Source organism: Equus asinus, chromosome 5, assembly GCF_041296235.1.
Source record: "Equus asinus isolate D_3611 breed Donkey chromosome 5, EquAss-T2T_v2, whole genome shotgun sequence".
NCBI classification, from domain to species: domain Eukaryota; kingdom Metazoa; phylum Chordata; class Mammalia; order Perissodactyla; family Equidae; genus Equus; species Equus asinus.
Genome location: NC_091794.1, coordinates 51,641,515 through 51,659,973, shown reverse-complemented (window position 1 = coordinate 51,659,973; position 18,459 = coordinate 51,641,515). Strand labels below are relative to the sequence as shown.

Genomic DNA, 18,459 nt, shown 5'->3' with positions numbered 1-18,459 from the left:
AATATTAAAATGAAAGAGACACTAGATTTGACTAATTTACAGTTAAAGTAGCAGAGATTAATACAACTATTTAATCAAATTACTCCACCACTACTAAAATGCAAATATCCAGTGCCTTACCGTCTATAATAATGTGAATGTTATACATAACTGCAATATAATAAGTGCTATTATCGGGATCTGCCCTTTTCTTGCATTCCTCCTACATGCCAGCACCATCTAAGACTTTTAGAAAACTTATTAAATCCCTTCAACAATACTATGAAGTAAATATTATTATTGCCATTTTTCACATCCCAGAACTGAGGCTCAGAAATTAAGCAACTTGCCCCAGTTCAAACTGGCTGAATTACCATCTTCACTTGAACAGTCAGCCTCAGAACCGGGAAACAAACCAAGCTGCTCTTAAGAAGCAAAAAGAATCCCCTACTGCTGTCGTCCTTCACTCTCCTGTGTTAGGTGGATCGGGACATACACAGTACCGCCTGGATCCGCATCCCTGCTCTGCCACTTAGCTGTGTGACCTGGGTCAAGTTATTTCGTCTTTCTGCCCCTAGTTTCTTCTCTTATGAACTGGGGATAATAATAATACCTACCTCAAAGGGCAGTGGTGATATTTAAATTAATCTGTTTTCTTTATACTCTTGGAACAGTTCCTGGTCTACAGTAAGCTCCAGATAAGTGATCAAAAAGCAAATAATAATAATAAAGAACACACACAAAACACCTTAATCTAGCCATCGAATGTATTCTCCAAGACATTCCATATTTTCCTATTCATCTCCCTTTTCTACTTTCATAATCAATATCTGTTTTTTGTAGAAAACAAAATAAACAATTGTGAGTCCCAGTTCAAGTGTTGGATGTAGATAAAATTCAGTACTCAGTTTAATATGTTTGCCATACATGTACCCATCTATTGGTCATATTTTTCCATAAACACGGACCTGCTAAAACTATTTTCCTCTCATCATTTCTCTTGGTTTTGAGTCTTGTTGATAGTAATCACTCCCTTATCATTCTTTCTAAAACCAGACACCAGAAAGGATGCTAATTAACATGTAGTGACTATCACAGACACCTCTTTTAAGGACACAGCCCATTGCCTAAAAACTTATATTTATGATCTGTATTGATCAGGAGGCAAAATCTTGGGAAAAAAGGAAACATTTAGTTCTAACCAATCATTTGCACTTTGTATAAAAAAGTAATGAAAGCCTTTGCCTTAAAAAAAAATGCATTTGTTTGTTAGTGCAGCCATGTTTGGTCCATATCTTTCACTAGAAAGATGGGTGATGCAATTCATTTGTTTGGGATAAATTTCATATTAGGACAAAAAATAAAGATTTATTATTCTTTGTTTAAAAAATCTGTACTATAATTTTAAAAGTGCATAATTTTTAAGATGTAATATTTAACTCCCTTTCACTGATTAACACTTTTTCTGTGATGCTACCATGCAAACGGGCTTTTGTCCTAGAGATTAATATAACCATGAAGATATATATTTTATAATGTGATAACTTTTATATTTTCTTTCTCTGAGTTGTATGGAGTTGAAGTGTTATACAGAAAAACTTGGCTCTTATGTAACCATTTCCACATGCTGGGAAGTTGACCAGGATACTAAGAAGAGAATAAAATACATTGGATAAATATATGATATGTCATTATCAGCTTAAAAAATCAAAGTATTACCTACTAGTTCAAATGATTTTGTAAGCTTCTCATTTACAAGTTTTATGTAATCGACGGTAATGATTCTTGATCTCAAAACTCATTTATTCCACCATATATTACAGTTTTGTGTCCATAACGTACATTTTTCCTACTTAATAATTTAATACTATTCTGATATGTTATTCTCTTTGATGCTCCTTCTTTTTACAAGCGCAACCAAATACTACTTGCTGTTAAAAGCCAGTTTTAGTGTAATTTACCCTCTATAAAACAGACTTTTAAAATCAACATATCTAACATTTTATTCTTGTCCTGGGTAACAAGATGCTGTAACTAAATACTTTTCCCGCTCTGTGCTCTCTAGGTTCACAGTGGAACAGGAAATTGATTTAAAAGATGTTTTGAAGGCTCTTGGAATAACTGAAGTTTTCGTCAAAAATGCAAATTTAACAGCCTTGTCTGGTAGGAAATAAACACCAATTTAAAAAATGTTATTCCATAAAAGTTTTTTAAAATGATGATGTTGAATCCTTTATTTGCCATGGAGTTCTGAGGTAAAATATAGTTATAGCACTTGCCAGATAAATATAACAAATATATTTAACTTCTACAAGCAAAACTATAAGTACAATAATAACATTAAGTTTATGTTATTCTGGTCCATGTCTTATCTTTGATAGTACATTATATTCCCCTGAAGAATGTCTTATGCATCTTTGAATTCCCCATCTCATCTGACACAGTGCCTTGTAGAGTAGATCATCAATAAATGTGTTGATTGAATATCTCAATATGTCCAGTTATAATGTCATATAGGAAACAGAGAAGGACGAGAGGATAAATGAGTGCCTGCTGTGAGAACTAGACACTTTTTCAGAGGATACCTAGAGAGACGAGGTAAATATTATCCTAAGTGTCCAATAAGAAAAATTGGTTTTGAGGAAGTAGCTTTAAAATATACCTGGCATGTTGAGTGTTGAGTAATTTGTTTTAAATAACCCAAGAAAAGAAATACAGTTGAATTATTTGATTCAGATGCCCTAATTTGTTCAGGGTAAACATCATAACATATCAGTAACATTAAAGTACTTAGGACTTGTAAAACCTTTTGGAAATATTTTTTAGCAGCTAATCCCAAGACATTTATCATTGAAATAAAGTACCTGTGAGTTTAAGACAGCTTATATAATCATTATTTTCTATTATTTCTATAGAACACAAAAAAATAAAACAATTCATTTTCTGATAAGATACATACAAATATATATCAACATAAAAGAAACTCCATGTGTAAGGCCTCTTTCTATGCAATTATTGAACCCAGTACTCCAGCTAGCGAGAAGAGGTGATAGAAGTTTCCTTAGCAGGTCATGTGTCACAGGAGAGAATTTAGTTTCCCTCTCCCGATGTAGCAGCTTATGGAAAATCAAGCTGACTGAATAATAGCTTCTGAACCTGGAGTGTAAGGGCCCATGGGCTGAATTCAGAGAGGTGGATGCCTCCATTCCCGAAATTGCATAGAGCGATGTGAGTGTGTGTGTGTGTGTGTGTGCTTGCGTGTGCACTCTCATGCACAGGAGAAAGAGAGAGAGAGAGACGGGGTGGAATAGCAGGTTCATAGATTTCAGGAGGTTCTCAAGGAGTCTATAATCAAAAGAGGCCTTGCTCTCTCGGATTTAGGAGTGGGCAGGCTGTTTTCTAAGCAGCACTCAGCTTCTAGCAATGAGATGATACTAATGTATTTGCTACCACGACCTCTATCCCTCATTTAGAGAGCTTACATCCAAAAACACTAATAGAGCTTTTCTAAACATCTACTGTATAAATGTTCCTGTCCAAGCAAGAGAAATGAATTTCCCCGAGTGAGGGTTTTCTTGGCTCGCATCCAAGCTCCTAGGGCTCTGAACTCTTCAGTGGGATTGTCAAGAAGGTAGGACTGGTGGAGATTCAAAAGGTAATGGGGACCTTTGTACTTGAGTCAGAAATATATTCGTGGTTCATGCATAAGGTAATTTAAAGTTCTTATACTCCTTTCCTTAGGAATTGAGCGAATCTCTCTCCCACACTGGCCAAATTCCAACTGGATAATTACATTCTGCTTTCTTACCATGGCTCTATTTTCAGTTTGATTTGCGATTCCCCCCTGTCTCACCCAAACATCTAGGCAGTTATGTCACACACACAGCGTTGGCTGCTTTTTAGTCCTGCGGGAGCAGCACTGCAGTGGCAAATCAATTATTGTGGTCAGTGTAGCTTCAAATTTTTGACATATCTGGAAGGTTTATAAGGTAATATTTAATTGCCTTTACTATGTACAGAGACAATAGAGCATAAATATACATAATGAATGCAGATGGTTTGAATACTTGAAATAACACTAGGTTCTTTCGGAGTTCACATAGTCTATATGCGAAATCTCAGTGCATTTGATCAAACCTCCATCAGAAGCGAATCCTCAGCATCCTGCTCACAGCTGCATTCGCAGTGTCTGGCACAGGGCTGACACGTAGTTGGCATACAATAGATGTCACTAAAGAATAAAACAAGAGAGGGAAGGTAGAGAAGAGGTTTCCTCAAGGTCACCTTATATATTACATTTCTTGAAACATTTAACTTCTTAAAACATCAGTAAGAAATCCAGGCTTGGCCATCCTCAAACAGCACCCAACTCAAGTCTTTGGGATAAATTGATAAAGGATCTAAGGCCAAAAGAAAGAGATTAGAAAGATCTAACTTCTCAAGCTTTCAGTGATTGATTCTTAAATTCCTAGTGTTGCCAGTCTTGGTGGCCCCAGCATGCCAGCCACCCCAGCAAATACATCCTTCGTTCTCTCTCTCTCTCACACACAAAGCATACACATTAATATATGAATCATTTATTCCAAAACTATCTAGCGACAAGAGTATGAAACTTGCCTCCCTGCTTCCTCTAAATTTCATAGCATTTATTCCCTGCGTCATTTATTTGGGCACCATATGCTCTGCCTTGTGTGGTTGGGATCCTTTTCTCATGTCTAGATTTTTGCCTGTCCAAATACGTGGAAACCTTGATGATTGAAGTGTCCGTAACACTTAGTAACTCCCGCAAGTACCCAGGAAAATTATTAGCATGCATTTGGTTATTACGTCCTACTTTAATGAGACGTTCATGATGTTTAAGATATGCAACATTAATTATATTCGGTATCGTATCTGTTCCTTTTATTTAACAACTCTTTGTGAGGCAGATAGTGTGAGCAAAGTACTGTCATAAAAACGAAGAAATGATTAAGATATCATACCTGCTCTAACGAAGCGTACAAACTTGTAGAGAGAAAGACATAAACAGCTGGATTTAATAAAAGGAAGAGTGATAGAAATGTTTGATTGGAGCAGTGGTTCTCAACGAGGACAATTTTGCCCTCCAGGGGACATTTGGCCACAGCTGGAGACCTTTTTGACTGTCCCAACTGGGGAATGCCACTGGCATCTAGTGGGTAGAGGTCAGGATGCTCCTACATCCCTGTGAGCTACACTGCACAGGACAGCCCCCCTGCAACAAAGAATTATCCAGTCCAGAATGTCAACAGTGATGAGTTGAGAAACCCTATACTAGAGAAAGCATCATGGAAGCAGAGAGGGGAAAAATGTCAATGGGCAGATTGGGAGCATATTGGGTCAAAAGATGGAGGAGAAGATAGGTACGTATTTAAGCTTTTAAATGCATAGAATGTTTTGAATAACATCTTTGAAAATGATAGCAGCAGTTGCCTCTGGAATATGGGACAGAGGCTCTTAGATAAGAGAGGAGTTTGTGTTTCATATACCACTGTGTACTGTTTGGAATTTTACCTTCTGTATGTATTACTTCTCCAATTAAAATTCTTACTTAAAAACTGGGAGAAACTTTCAGGGCTGGCCTGGTAGTGTAGTGGCTAAAGTTCACGTGTTCTGCTTTGGCAGCCTGGGGTTCGCAGGTTTGGATCCCAGGTGTGGACCTACACACTGCCTATCAAGCCATGCTGTGGTGGCGTCCCACATACAAAAAATAGAGGAAGGTTGGCACAGATGTCAGCTCAGGGACAATCTTCCTCAAGAAAAAAAAAAAGGGAAGATTGAAAACAGATGTTAGTTCAGGGCCAATCTTCTTCACAGAAAAAATAAACTGGGAAAAACTGCTAAAAATAACATTATTAGAATTCACAAATTCAAAAGCTCCCAGAAATAATTCAGTACTATTGCGGCACTCCTGCTTTATTAAATTATGTAATCAAATTTTTATCTTTCTTCAAAACTGGCAAATATGATTTAACAGTGTACAAAAAACTCTGCTTCATGTTCTCTCGCTTCTAGAAAAACTGAGTGCATTGAGAGTCCTTTGCTAAGATCTCTTGAATCCACTCTTTCGTTGTCTATTCCATGGCATCCACCTTCATTTCAGACTCTCATTACTGCTGTCCTAGACTATTTCAACAGCCTCCTAAGCGGTTTCCAATATCTCTTCCATCGAATCTGTCTTATCTACCACTGCCAAGATTAATTGCCTTAAAACTCACTCTCGGTCATTCCAGTTCCTGTTCAAAGCCCCCTACAGTCTGCTGTGCACCATCTACTGCTCGGCAGGGCATTGAGACCTCAGCTCCGTCCAGCCTTAACTCTTCCTGATTCCTCACACACAGCTTGTGCTCCAGCCAAACTGAACACTCGCTCTGCATCTCACATCCCCCCAGCTCCCCATCTTTGTGAAATCTCTCCCACCCAAAATACCTCTTGACTGAGCCTCAGCTCAGATATCCCCAACTTCATCAAGCCACCAACCAGATTACACCAACCAGAAGTGATCACTCCTCCTCAAATTATACAATATTCTGTACTTTTCCTTATGCCACACATCACGTTTGATCTCATATTGTCATTATTTATGCATTGGGTATCCCCTGCCAGGATTTAAACCTCCCAAAGATTGATCCTTATGTGTATTTAGGAAGCACCCAGAATTGTGCTGTCTGCTTAGTACTCACCAGATGAAGGAATGAATAAGATGAGATGCTCTGTGTTTATCATGATTATTTTTCATCTCAATTTGATGTCCATTGCTTTTGATGCTAAATTCCATTAACATAAACTCTTACGATAAACATGGAATCTAGAGAGTGCTGAGAATCATTCTCTTCTCAGGCTCGCTTTAAAATGCTCATCTAGCTGCAATGAGGATCCTGTTATAGAGTAAGGCTATTTTTGTAATGGAAATGAATGACCGTCCCCATTCGGATTAATAGATAATCCTCTTGGAAAGTGGAAGGGGAAGGAGAAAGAGAGTACTAAATCCTTCAGCACAAAGTCTGAGCTTTAATAAAGGAGCCAATAAAATAAAGGAATTAAGACGATACAGCAAAAGCCATATTCAGGTCAGACTCAAGTGCTTAGATTTCCGCTGGACTGACTCTTACATCCTGCTCTTGTTTGTTCTCTTTCTCCTTGCACCTGTAAGCCAAAGGGCTGTATTTCTCTTCCAGAGCCTTAATTCCAGTTCTCCGCCTTCGTTCTTGCCTGGACTATTCTAACAGCTAGCAAATTTGATCTTCCTGCCCCTAGCTGGTTGTTCATCCGATTCACCTTTTGCAGTTGCTGCCACAGGTATCTTCTAAAATCAAAGCAGCCATGCCCTCGTTATCTCTGGACAAAGCTCAGGCTCTCTAGAATCCTGGTCCAGGTTCTTAAAATCAGGCGCATCCCCTGCCACTCTCCACCTCCTTGAAGCCCAGGCTCCAAATGGACCTTCAGGTCATCGCCGCTGCTTCTCTCACTTTGCAAATAAAATCCTCTGCTTGGAATGCCCTTGCCCCCTTTTCTGACTTTCACTCTTCTGTTTATTCTTCAAGAACCAGCCCTGATGTCACTGCCTCTGAGCAGCTTCCCCTGATATCTCTCCCTTCCTCAAATTTAGCATCAAAAGCAATGGACGTCAAACTGAGATGAAAAATAACCATGGTAAACATGAGAGTCCTCATCTGGACTCTCATAGTGCACAGTGCTGTCTCACCTTATCTTTCCCTTAGATTGTGTGTTCACATACCTGTCTCTGAGCATGGAGCTCCGGAGAAGCAGAGACTGTGTCATAGCCGTCTGTCTGTCCTCAGAGCCAAGCATGGTGTGGGGAATGGGATGGATGCTGGGTGGGTGTATGCCTTGAGGAAATGGTGCTGGGCCCCACCTCGATTCAAGCATGGGGGCTTCTCTCAGACCTCTGGCCCTCCTCGCCGGCCATGCTTCCGCCACACAGGCCTTCTTTTGGGTCCTTGAACACACCTGGCTTCCTGCCTCTGCACTAGCTTTTCCCTCCACCCAAAACTCTACCTTCAGGTCTTCCGTGGCTGGCTCCTTGGTGTTCTTTAGGTCTCAGCTCAAGTTGACCTTCTCAGACATGCCTTTCCTAATGCCCTGTGCCAAGCAGCTCCTCCTCTCCCCTGCTCGTGTCACCCACCAACACGTCACCTTATCTTATGTCTTAGTTACACTTACCACACCCTGAAATTGTGGTCATGTATTGATTTCCTTTTTTATTGTCCTTGTTATTTAATGTCTACTTTCTCCCTCTTAGGAAGGAACTGTTCAGTTCACCACAGTATACCCAGTGCATCAGCAATGTCTGGCACATAGGAAGTGCTTAGTACATGAATGAATGAATGAATGAATGAATGAATGAATATTTCCTGATCTATAACAAAATCTATCCAGAAAAACAAATAAACAAACACTATTCCTACCTTGAAGGCATTCAGATTCAAAAAACCTTTCTAAAGTTCATAGGTGGGGCTGAAGCTGAAAATATTTTAGCAACTAACATACAGAGATGCTTCTGGTATTCTAGAGGCCTGTTATGGAACTCTCTTCATTTAGTTATTTTAAACATGTCTTTGGTGACGCAGAAATCTATTTAAATTGGCTGTGTTTAGGAACAGTGCCACAAAGGAAGTAATAGCATCTACTTGCGTGAAGGCCATCCTGCCAGCACTGTGTTAATCACAGATACTTAGAGCCTTTGGTGCTCTGCACAATAGCTCGTATGAACAGGTTCCTTCATAAATATTTGCTCAGTGACTGAATGAATGCCTTAGTATTTTTCCCTGCTTTCTTCAGAAGAGCTTGAATTCTTGCCCAGCTCTTCTCTGGGGACCCTAGGGTTTGTTGGCCCTGTTCCCATCCTATCCATTGTGAAAAGCCTGGCTTCACGCTGCCCGGAGGAAAGTAGGACCAGTCATTTGGCAGCAATGTCTGCTGTAGCCAGAAGGAGAAGGGTAGTTGGCGCCAGAGTATAGATTTTTTTTTTTTTTTTTGTAGCTCTGTTTGCCTTTGATTTATTTATTTTCTTTTTCAGAAATTAGTTAACTTTTCTCTAGCCAGTAAGAGGAGCTCATCAGTGTAAATTTCCTTAATTCCCCTCACACTCTGATTCATCAGCTATCCTAATGCGTACTTGGTGCCTGGCTGTGTGCAAGGAATTGCGTGAAAGAGATGAATAGGACAGGCAAGATCCAGGCCCTCGAGGAGTAAGTGTATGGCCTAGCAGGAAAGATGGCCTTGATTGCCACATAGATACACAGGGATGAGCAATGTTGGAGGGCAAGTGTAGGAAGCTATGAACTTGCCTGCATTCCTGAATGACCTGCTCTCCTTCTCAGTTTTGGTGTCCGCAGACACGTTCTTGCTTAAACCACTCTCAGCTTTCATTTTATTTTAAGGTGACTGCTTGAAGTTTGTCCCAAGAGAAAAAAGTTTCATTTTCTTTTTTCCCCTCGGTATCTGTGATGCAATTTCTTATTTGTTACATTTTCTCCTACTTGTATATCCAAAGGGATGGTGTTTTTCTGAATGTTCACTATCCTGAGGTCTTGTTCACATCTGCACACATTCACTCTCCATCGTGTAGCAGTTAACCACCCCTGGGAGTCGGAACACTGGATTCGATCTTTATTTTGCTATCTTTGAAATATAAGTGATGACACTGGTCTGTCTTATTCCACTCCCTTTGCTTTTCTGCTTGATTAGATTTTTTAAGTTTTTTAGTGTGTGTGGTCTTCTGTATTCTTTCCCTCTCTCATGCTATTCTCCATCAATTTTCCTAGAGCATCTACTCTGGATTAGTGTCACATGTTTTATTTATTACAAGAATAAACTTTATAGCCATAATTGTGAACAGAATTGTGGTCATGGTGTCCATAGATTAACAGTACCCAAAGTCTTGCAATATGAAGCAGCTATCCCTTTTCATTCAAAAATTACTGAATTCCTGTTTATTCTGGGTTAAATACTGGAAAATTACACATTACCAGGAAACTCCCTCTACTTAGGTGAGTTCATTCATTAGGCCTACTAAATGCCAGAAGCCAGGGATGCTAAGGGGAAGGACACAATCCTTGCCTTAAGGAAGTTCACAGTCCAGGAAGGGAGATATCTCAATGCAAGTATGATATATTATAAAGGCTTTAATAGATGCAGATCCTGAATTCAATGAGAAAGAATGGTCAGTTCTATTTTAGTGAGGGGTAGGAATCAAAGGAGAGCAGAAAAGGCCTGATAGGGCTCAAAGCTGAGCCTGAAAAGTAGATTAGGTGTCTGACTGTCCAAGGGTTAAGGGAGTTTCTGGGGAAGCAGAGACACAGAAGTGATAAAGTGTGGTATGTTCAGGCTATTGCAGTTCAAATAATCTGGAGCACAGTGTATGGAGTGAAGGATGCTCAATGATTGAAGCGGAGGCAGCCTCATGGAGGTCCTCATATTGCATCCTGAGCAGCTATGCAGGTATCTGATATACTGAAGGCAAGGCGGGAAGCCGAGCAAGCAGGAAAGAGGGTGAAGGGTTTTAAGTAGGGTGTTGGCATAAATTGATTTGTATTTGATCAGATCATCCCACAGGAAGCGTTTCTGTGAACTGGAGGCCATTAGAGCAGCTGTCATCTGCTGTGTCATAACACATTGTGACATCCCTTGAAACTCATTTTAAAAGATAATTTGCATATGTTGCTGGGTTTAATTTCCTGGTTTTAAAAGAACTTTTACGTCCATGTTAATAGCTGAGTTTGGTCTATGATTTTCTTTTCTTAGATTGCTCTTGTTCAGTTTTAATAGCAAGGTAAGACTACCTGTCGATGACTTAGATTGATTTTATTCTCTTTCTAGAGTCTAGGACGGTTGTGTAGCAGAAAATTCTGTCTGTTCCTTGAAGGTTTGGTTAAACTCACTTAGAAAACCATCGAGGCTCAGAGTCTTTAATTTTGAGGATGGGGAAAGTTTTTGTCTACTAATTCTACTACTTTAATGGATACTGGATTATTCCAGTATTCTATCTTTTCCTTGATATAATTTTATAATTTATGCATTTTTGTAAAATTGTCCAGTTAATAGCAACCTTGTTCATATTCAAAGTTGCCTGCATAAAGAAGAGCAAGAATCTTTTGGGGGAGATAGAAATATTCTGTATCTTATTTGTAGAGGGGGATAGACAGATTACACATGCCTCAAAATTTACCAGATTGTGTATTGTAAACCAACACAGTTCATAGTAAATAAATTATACCTCATAAAGTTGATTAACATTTATCTGCAGAAAATTATACATGGTGTTTTTTTGTGATCTTTAAAAATTCTCTGCTGTATCTTTAGATATTTTCTCCCTTTTTTGTCTTTAATATTGTTTATTTGGGTAATCTCTCTTTCTTCTTCATGAATCTTGTTAAAAGTTTGTCCATTTCCTTATCTTTTAAATAATGAGCTCTCTGGGAAGAACCCTCAGCATCCTTGCTTTCTTGATTGTTCTGCCACAGGGCTGTGCAGTGTCACCCCACATATACCCCGCCGTTTTGTGTGGGTAAGTGAGAGCATCTGAGAGGTTAGGTGACCAGAGGAGGGGACACCGGGGGCAGAAGTCAGAGTTGACAGGATGAGATTTCTTCTTTGAAGGTGCCAGCAGATCAGCCTCAGGGGCTGTGGAGGCAGTTTCCTCTGTGTGAATTGATGTGGCCGAAATATCATTTGGTGTCTTTGAGAACTCCCCTCAGAGAATGTGAAGAGGGCTTAGCTGCCAATGTGGACACTCACCACCCTTTAGGAACTAGGTTCTGTCACTTTTGTATTCAGGGTCATATATTGGCTCTTGATTCATGACCCTTGCCGAACTGGCAGACTGATGAAAATGGACAGCAGAATCTGAAAATAATATAGTTTCCGTTAACTACTAAAATAGTTCATATATTTTACTATCTTGGAATTCATATATTTGTTTTGCCAACTAAATATATTTGACTAGTTACTTAATGCAATTTTAATTTTTCTTTTTATTTGTTAAAAAAAGTAGTTTTCTGGATCTGAGGGAGCTAATTATACATAATTGTTTAATGTAAAAACTTTATTGCTTTTGATTTTTCTTCTAGTCATCAAGTGCATTCTAGAAGAAAATATAATATCTGAAATGGACTATTTTATAATGCAGTGCTTATATCTTAATACTAAATATGAGCTGAGGAAGTAATATCCCTATTAAAAGTATATTCAGAGATGCTACTCAGTTGTCTAGGGGCTTATTCAAAATAATCAGGTGCCGTGCGACAGCTGTACCGAAAGTGTCGTCGAATATCATTCTGTATCCGTATAAGATAGTTCTGTGTTTTTGAAAACTTGAGAGGAAAACTTACCTTGCGGGTAGGACTTGGTTACTTACAGTCTTACTAAATAGCCTGATGGGAAATCAGTTGTGTTTTTACTGGACAGTGCAGGGCATCAGCAACAATTATTTATCTTAAATTTGAATTAGACCCCCTGGAATTGAAAAAGAAAAAAAGGTGCAAACTTGAGTAATCCTTTATCTTGCTTCTTTGTGCTATTTTTCTTTTTTGTGTGTTTGAGGTGTGTTTTGTTTTAATCTTGGGGAAAATTTAGAAACCCAAGACTGAAAGCTATTGTATAGTTTGCCAAAACTGCCATAACAAAGTCCCACACACTGAGTGACTTAAACAACAGGCGTTTATTTTCTCAGTTCTGGAGGCTGGAAGTCCAAGAGCAAGATGCCTTCATGGTTATTTCTTCCGAGGCCTCTCTCTCTGCCTTATAGATGGTCATCTTCTCCCTTTGTCTTCCTGTGTTGTATTAGTCAGGGTTCTCCAGATAAACTGAACCACTGAGAGAGAGATTGAGAGATTTATTTTAAGGAATTGGCTTGCACATTTATGGAGACTTTGGAAATCTAGAATCTGCTGGGTAGGCGCAGGCTGGAGACTCAGGGAAGAGTCCAAAGGCAGTCTCCTGGCGGAATTCCTTCTCTCTCGGAGGTCAGTCTTTGTTCTATTAAGGCCTTCAGCTGATTGGCTGAGGCCCACTCACACCATGAGGGTGATCTGCCTTACTCGAAGTCCATAAATCTCAATGTTAATCTCATCCAAAGATCATCTTTGCAGAAATATCCAGAATGATGTTTGATCAAATATCTCGGCACCATGGCCCAGCCAAATTGACACATAAAATTAACCATCATGTGTGGTCTTCCCTCCATACCTGTTTGTGTGCAAATTTCCTCTTATAAGGACACCAAGCATAATGGATCAGGGCCAAATACAGTCACATTCTGAGGTCTTGGGGGTTAAGACTTGAACATATGACATTTGAGAGAACACAGTTCAGCCCGTAGCACACATTAATTTAAAAGTAAGCAGAAATAGAAAGACAATTCAAAGGGAAACAGTCCTCCTGTACTGAAAATGTGTGATTTCTTCTGACCTTAGGGTAAACCATGTTTGTGAATCCTCAGAAAAACCAGTTAACTAGAATGAGAAGTAACTTTTTTATATATATTCACATTTATACAACCTAGAAGTCAATTTTGTTTTTCTTTGCCAAGGATATTTATATTATCACGGTAATTAGAGATTAGATTTCTAAAAATTTCTTACTCTAGTTATATCTGAATTTCTACTTGTTTTCATTTTGTGTTTTTAAATTTCAAATTAGAGCACAACATGTAAGATGTTTTTGTCTTGAGTTATGAACTAATTTGAAGTTGCTATTAAAAACAGAGCCATGTTTCTGCTTTTTTTCTGACAATATAAGAAATAAACAATGGGAAAATTACCAATAAAAATGAAAAGCAAAATTAACAAGAGAATATAAAATAAGAGAATCAGAAAGCACATCTTCAACAGTTCTCTCAAATCATAAATGTAATCTTACAATGTGTTCTCTCTTCCTTTGATATCAGTATCTTATGTCACTTATATTTCTCAAATCTGTTTAAAGGGTAAAATGCTTCCGTATCTCTAATACTGAAAAAATGCTTCTGTTATCTCTTTTTTGCAGATAACAAAGAGATTTTCCTTTCCAAAGCAATTCACAAGTCCTTCATAGAGGTTAATGAAGAAGGCTCAGAAGCTGCTGCCACCTCAGGTGCCAAGTTATTGTTTTCTAGAATATTCTAACCTTTTCTAGATTTGTATTTTTGAAGCAATCTTGGGTGAGGGGTGAGGGTCATTTTTAGAACCAAGCCAAAAAGACTGCCTCTGCTCTAACTTAGAAGTCAAGCTAATCCTGAACCAGCTAGAATTTTCTAAATAGGACATGAAGTATCCGCTCGCTCCAGTGCACCTATGCAGAGTAACTCCCATCTCTAATGAGAGGCAGGAGGACGTTGACAGCTCTGTGGAATAGATTTTCCTGCTGTGCTGCCTGTTTAAATATTTTAAATATTTCCCTGCTGCCCGTTTAAACATTTTTCTTCCTACCTAATTAATTGTCTAAGTTAGTTCTTAATTTTGTCAGTGAAAAGTTTTGATTTTTTAAAAGCACATACATAAACAAGAGTATATGATAGCAGGTAATAAACAATTTTGGCTACATAATAATATTAATAAAATAAAAATTTTAAATAAATAATTTTAAAATTTTGACTTAAATCACGTGTCCAAAGCAAAATGGTAAATGTCCTTGATTATTTTGAACTTTCTGACTTCCCTCCTTAAGTGAGAATAATTTTCCCATTGCCTTTTTTTCCATTGATTTGTTCCCATGTCATGTTCAACAGCTATCATCAAATTTTAGTTGGATTTTTTCGCTCCTCTGGTAAAATGTAACATATCATATTTGCACACATTATTTTTAACTTATGCAAACATTTGTCCATTAAAAACATATCAACAGTTAAAACTGTTTTCAGGAGGAAATAGAAAACGCAGTGGTCTCAGGCATCGAGGAAGCTTAAAATCTTACTTAATTTAATCTTGACCTTTTCCTGACAATGAATCACCCTGCAGCAAGTATGAAACCATGATCCCTTAATGAGAATCTCAGTTTCCCAGCAGTGGGAAACACCATTGCAGCTCTCACTGCTGTGTCTGCCCTTTATTCACTGCTGTTCTGACCACTTACTAGGAGCCTGGTGACTTGCTATGTAAAAATCCTCATTTCAGACAAGAGAAATAATGATTTGAGAATATAAAGAAACTCTCTTAGTTTTTCATATGGGATTTTTTTCTCCTCCCCCTTCACTTAACTCAAAGGTCGTTTTACTAAAGCCATAAGTATTGATCTGAGACTGGGAATAAAAATTTTGTAACAGGCAGAATAAATTGTCCTGTTCCCTTTGTTGGGGTGGAGGGAGGAAGCTGTGTGTTTGTGTGTGTGTGTGTGTGTGTGTGTGATTGTGTGTGTGTGCGCGCATGCTTGTTTTTCTAAAGATCAAGTAGAAATGTTAACACCTTTAGGGTTTTTCTCTCTTTAAGTCTTTAAAATCTCGTTTCCTGTAAACCGTTGCCTTTGCGTTAAGCATAGATGCTTTGGAGAAATTGCTCATTAGTCCCTGAACATTCACAGACATGTAATTACTTTCTCTCTGCACTGTAGGAATGATTGCAATTAGTAGGATGGCTGTGCTGTATCCTCAAGTTATTGTGGACCATCCATTTTTCTTTCTTATCAGGAACAGGAGAATAGGTAAGTCTGTTATGAGAACAGAATCTTTTATTTAATAGGCCAAAAAGCAACAATTTTTTAAAGTTGAGAACGTTTGTTTCCACATTATTTATCAGATAATTTCTAATGTTCGATTGATTTTTAAATGAAAATAATTTATTTGTATCTTCATTTTTAGAACATTGCTAATTGTAAGCAAGAAGGAAAATAAATATCCTGTTCTTTTGTTCACCTCTTCTTTTGTTCACTTCCAACCCAATGTAGGTACAATCCTGTTCATGGGACGAGTCATGCATCCTGAAACAATGAACACAAGTGGACATGATTTTGAGGAACTTTAAGTCATTTCATTTGAACAACAAGGAAAATAGTAACTAAGCACATTATGTTTGCAACTGGTATATATTTAAGATTTGTGTTTTACAGTATATCTTAAGATAGTATTTAAAATAGCTCCAGATAAAAACAGTGTACGTTAATTATAAGCCAACTTGTCAAGGAATGTTATCAGTATTTATTGAGGTAATAGTCTTGTCACGTCGTTGTGTTTGTTGTGCTGGTATTTAAAATAAAAATACATATGGAACATGTAAACACCTCTGTTTTTCATTTTAGAAGTTGTAGTATAAGATATCTCCAGGTAAAATTTGGAAACAGTGATGTTTCTAAGCATCTCAAATCTTTCATAATCATGCAGAATCAAAACACCAAAGTGAATTAGCATTATACACATATATAACAAGCAACAGCAAGCGAGAAGAAGACAAATCTCAAGTGAGGTGAAGAATTTTGTGTATTCCGCAAAAATTATAATTGTTATTTCTCTAAAAATGACGAATAGTGTAGAAAAAAGAATACAGACTGAACATCTTATGTATGGCTCCATGACAAAACTTGTTAGAAAGAAGATAGGGCTATGCAAACCCATAGATTATAGCTATAATAAATTGTTTACTGTGTCTTTAAAAATCCACTTGTCTTCATAAACTTGATGTAGATTGCAAGCCTGGAATATCACCGTGTTTTGCTGCTGCAAGTAAAATCCAGACTACAGCAAAGTTCCCAAAAGTCCCAAAATAAGCCATATGAGCAAATTAATAATGAAAATATACCCTTTGGTATGTCACCAGAGAATTAACTAGAAAAACCACACTAATACAGATATTGGAAACTGGCAGATCACGGACTGAATGCTGCCCACAGAGGTGTTCTTGTTTGTTCTGTGTGGGGGGTTTTACGTTTTGAACTCAAATGTGTGTAATTGGGGTATCACCTTCCTTGTTTCTCCCGTTGGATGCCCGATGACTTCTGGATGCATTTGCATTTGAAACCTCTGGAGAATACTTTGCAGAATAAGTACTTTGCAGAATACATTATTCTTATTTTCTAGCACAAGAAGTAGTCGATTCCAATGGGGGCAGGATCAACTTTTTAAGGTCTCCAGTAAATTACCTTGCTATCCTTTGGCTGAAATAATGGTATTCCTTTTGGAGGGGGGAGGAAAAAAGGAAGAATGATTTCATTATGTTTCATGGATGTAATCAGGCCCATTTAAGGCCAAACTTTTGATTCTACATTTAACAGTTTCAGAAAAAGTTTGAAATGTTTCAAAATTTAACGAAAACAGTTTGCATGACTGTGACTTCTGACTGTCTTATTTATGTGTTAGGTATTTTGCTATGGTTTGGAACTGTTAACAAGAATTGATATTATCATTAACTTTAGTTCTGTTCAAAGGAGTAGTGGTTTGGGGAAACCAGGCCAGATCCTAGACCTACTGCATTCTAAACTTTGAGGAAAAACTTGAAAATCTGCACTTTTTAATAAGTTCCCTTGGTGATTTTGTTACACACTAATCTTGATTATTGCTGAAATAAAGAATACATGTGGAATACTTGTATACTCCTTGTTTAGATATGGTTAATTTATAGAAAATTAGATCAATCAACAAAGTATCCTAAATCAGTGCTTCTCAAACTTTCTGTGTAATGTAATCACCTGGGGATCTTATTGAAACTGCAGATTCCCATTTAGTAGGTCTGGGTGGGACCTGAGATTCTGCATCTCTACCAGTCTCCAAGGTGATGCCATTGCTGTTGGTCCATGGACTCAGGTTGATAGCAAAACTCTACTTAACATAAGGTTTGCCTGTTTGATATTTTTATGCATGGAAACAGAAAAACTGTATAATTCATACAACTTGGAGAGACTTGGGAGATGTAGTGGTAGGCTACATTAAAAATGCAATGCACTGGGCCAGCCCCATATCCTAGTGGATTAAGTTCAGCACACTCCACTTCGGTGGCCCAGGTTTGGTTCTTCATCATGGACCTACACCACTTGTCGGTGGCCATGTTGTGGCAGCGACCCACATACAAAACAGAGGAAAACTGGCACAGTTGTTAGTTCAGGGCAAATCTTCCTCAGCAAAAAAATAAATAAATAAAATAAAATAAAATGCAAATAGATTTTTTTAAAAATGCAATGCACTTATACAGAAAGAGAAAAAAATCATTTTACTTTAAAGCTTTTGTTTTGATTACGTACTATGAAAAAATGCGGACTTCCTCTACATATTAGAACACTTGAAATATATTCTTTAAAAATATAGAGACATTTATAGGCATGATCACAAAAGAATTTATGAATATCCAAGGACATAATACTTAACACTGAATCTTTTACAGGTTATATTTTCAGAAGACTTATACTTTATTCTATAAAGCTGAGGTTATTGTAGGACAGTGCACTAGTTTTCATTTATAATGTACACAGATCAGGCTAACTGGTGTGGATTCAGTATTAATGTTCTGAGTTTGCGATATTCTTCATTACTGTATCACTACT

General features: G+C 37.8%; 1 protein-coding gene across 2 annotated transcripts in view; it reads left to right on the top strand.

The window, feature by feature from the left end:
- SERPINI1 (serpin family I member 1) overlaps nucleotides 1-16,198 on the top strand; it is a 78,101-nt gene extending 61,903 nt beyond the window's left edge. For both annotated transcript variants that reach the window (XM_014846441.3, XM_070509535.1), the window contains exons 6-9: nucleotides 2,045-2,142; nucleotides 14,005-14,091; nucleotides 15,544-15,633; nucleotides 15,877-16,198. In XM_014846441.3, coding sequence (XP_014701927.1) covers nucleotides 2,045-2,142; nucleotides 14,005-14,091; nucleotides 15,544-15,633; nucleotides 15,877-15,953 — 352 coding nt within the window. In that variant the 3' untranslated portion in view covers nucleotides 15,954-16,198. The remainder of the gene's footprint in view (nucleotides 1-2,044; nucleotides 2,143-14,004; nucleotides 14,092-15,543; nucleotides 15,634-15,876) is intronic.
- Nucleotides 16,199-18,459: the final 2,261 nt, after the last annotated feature.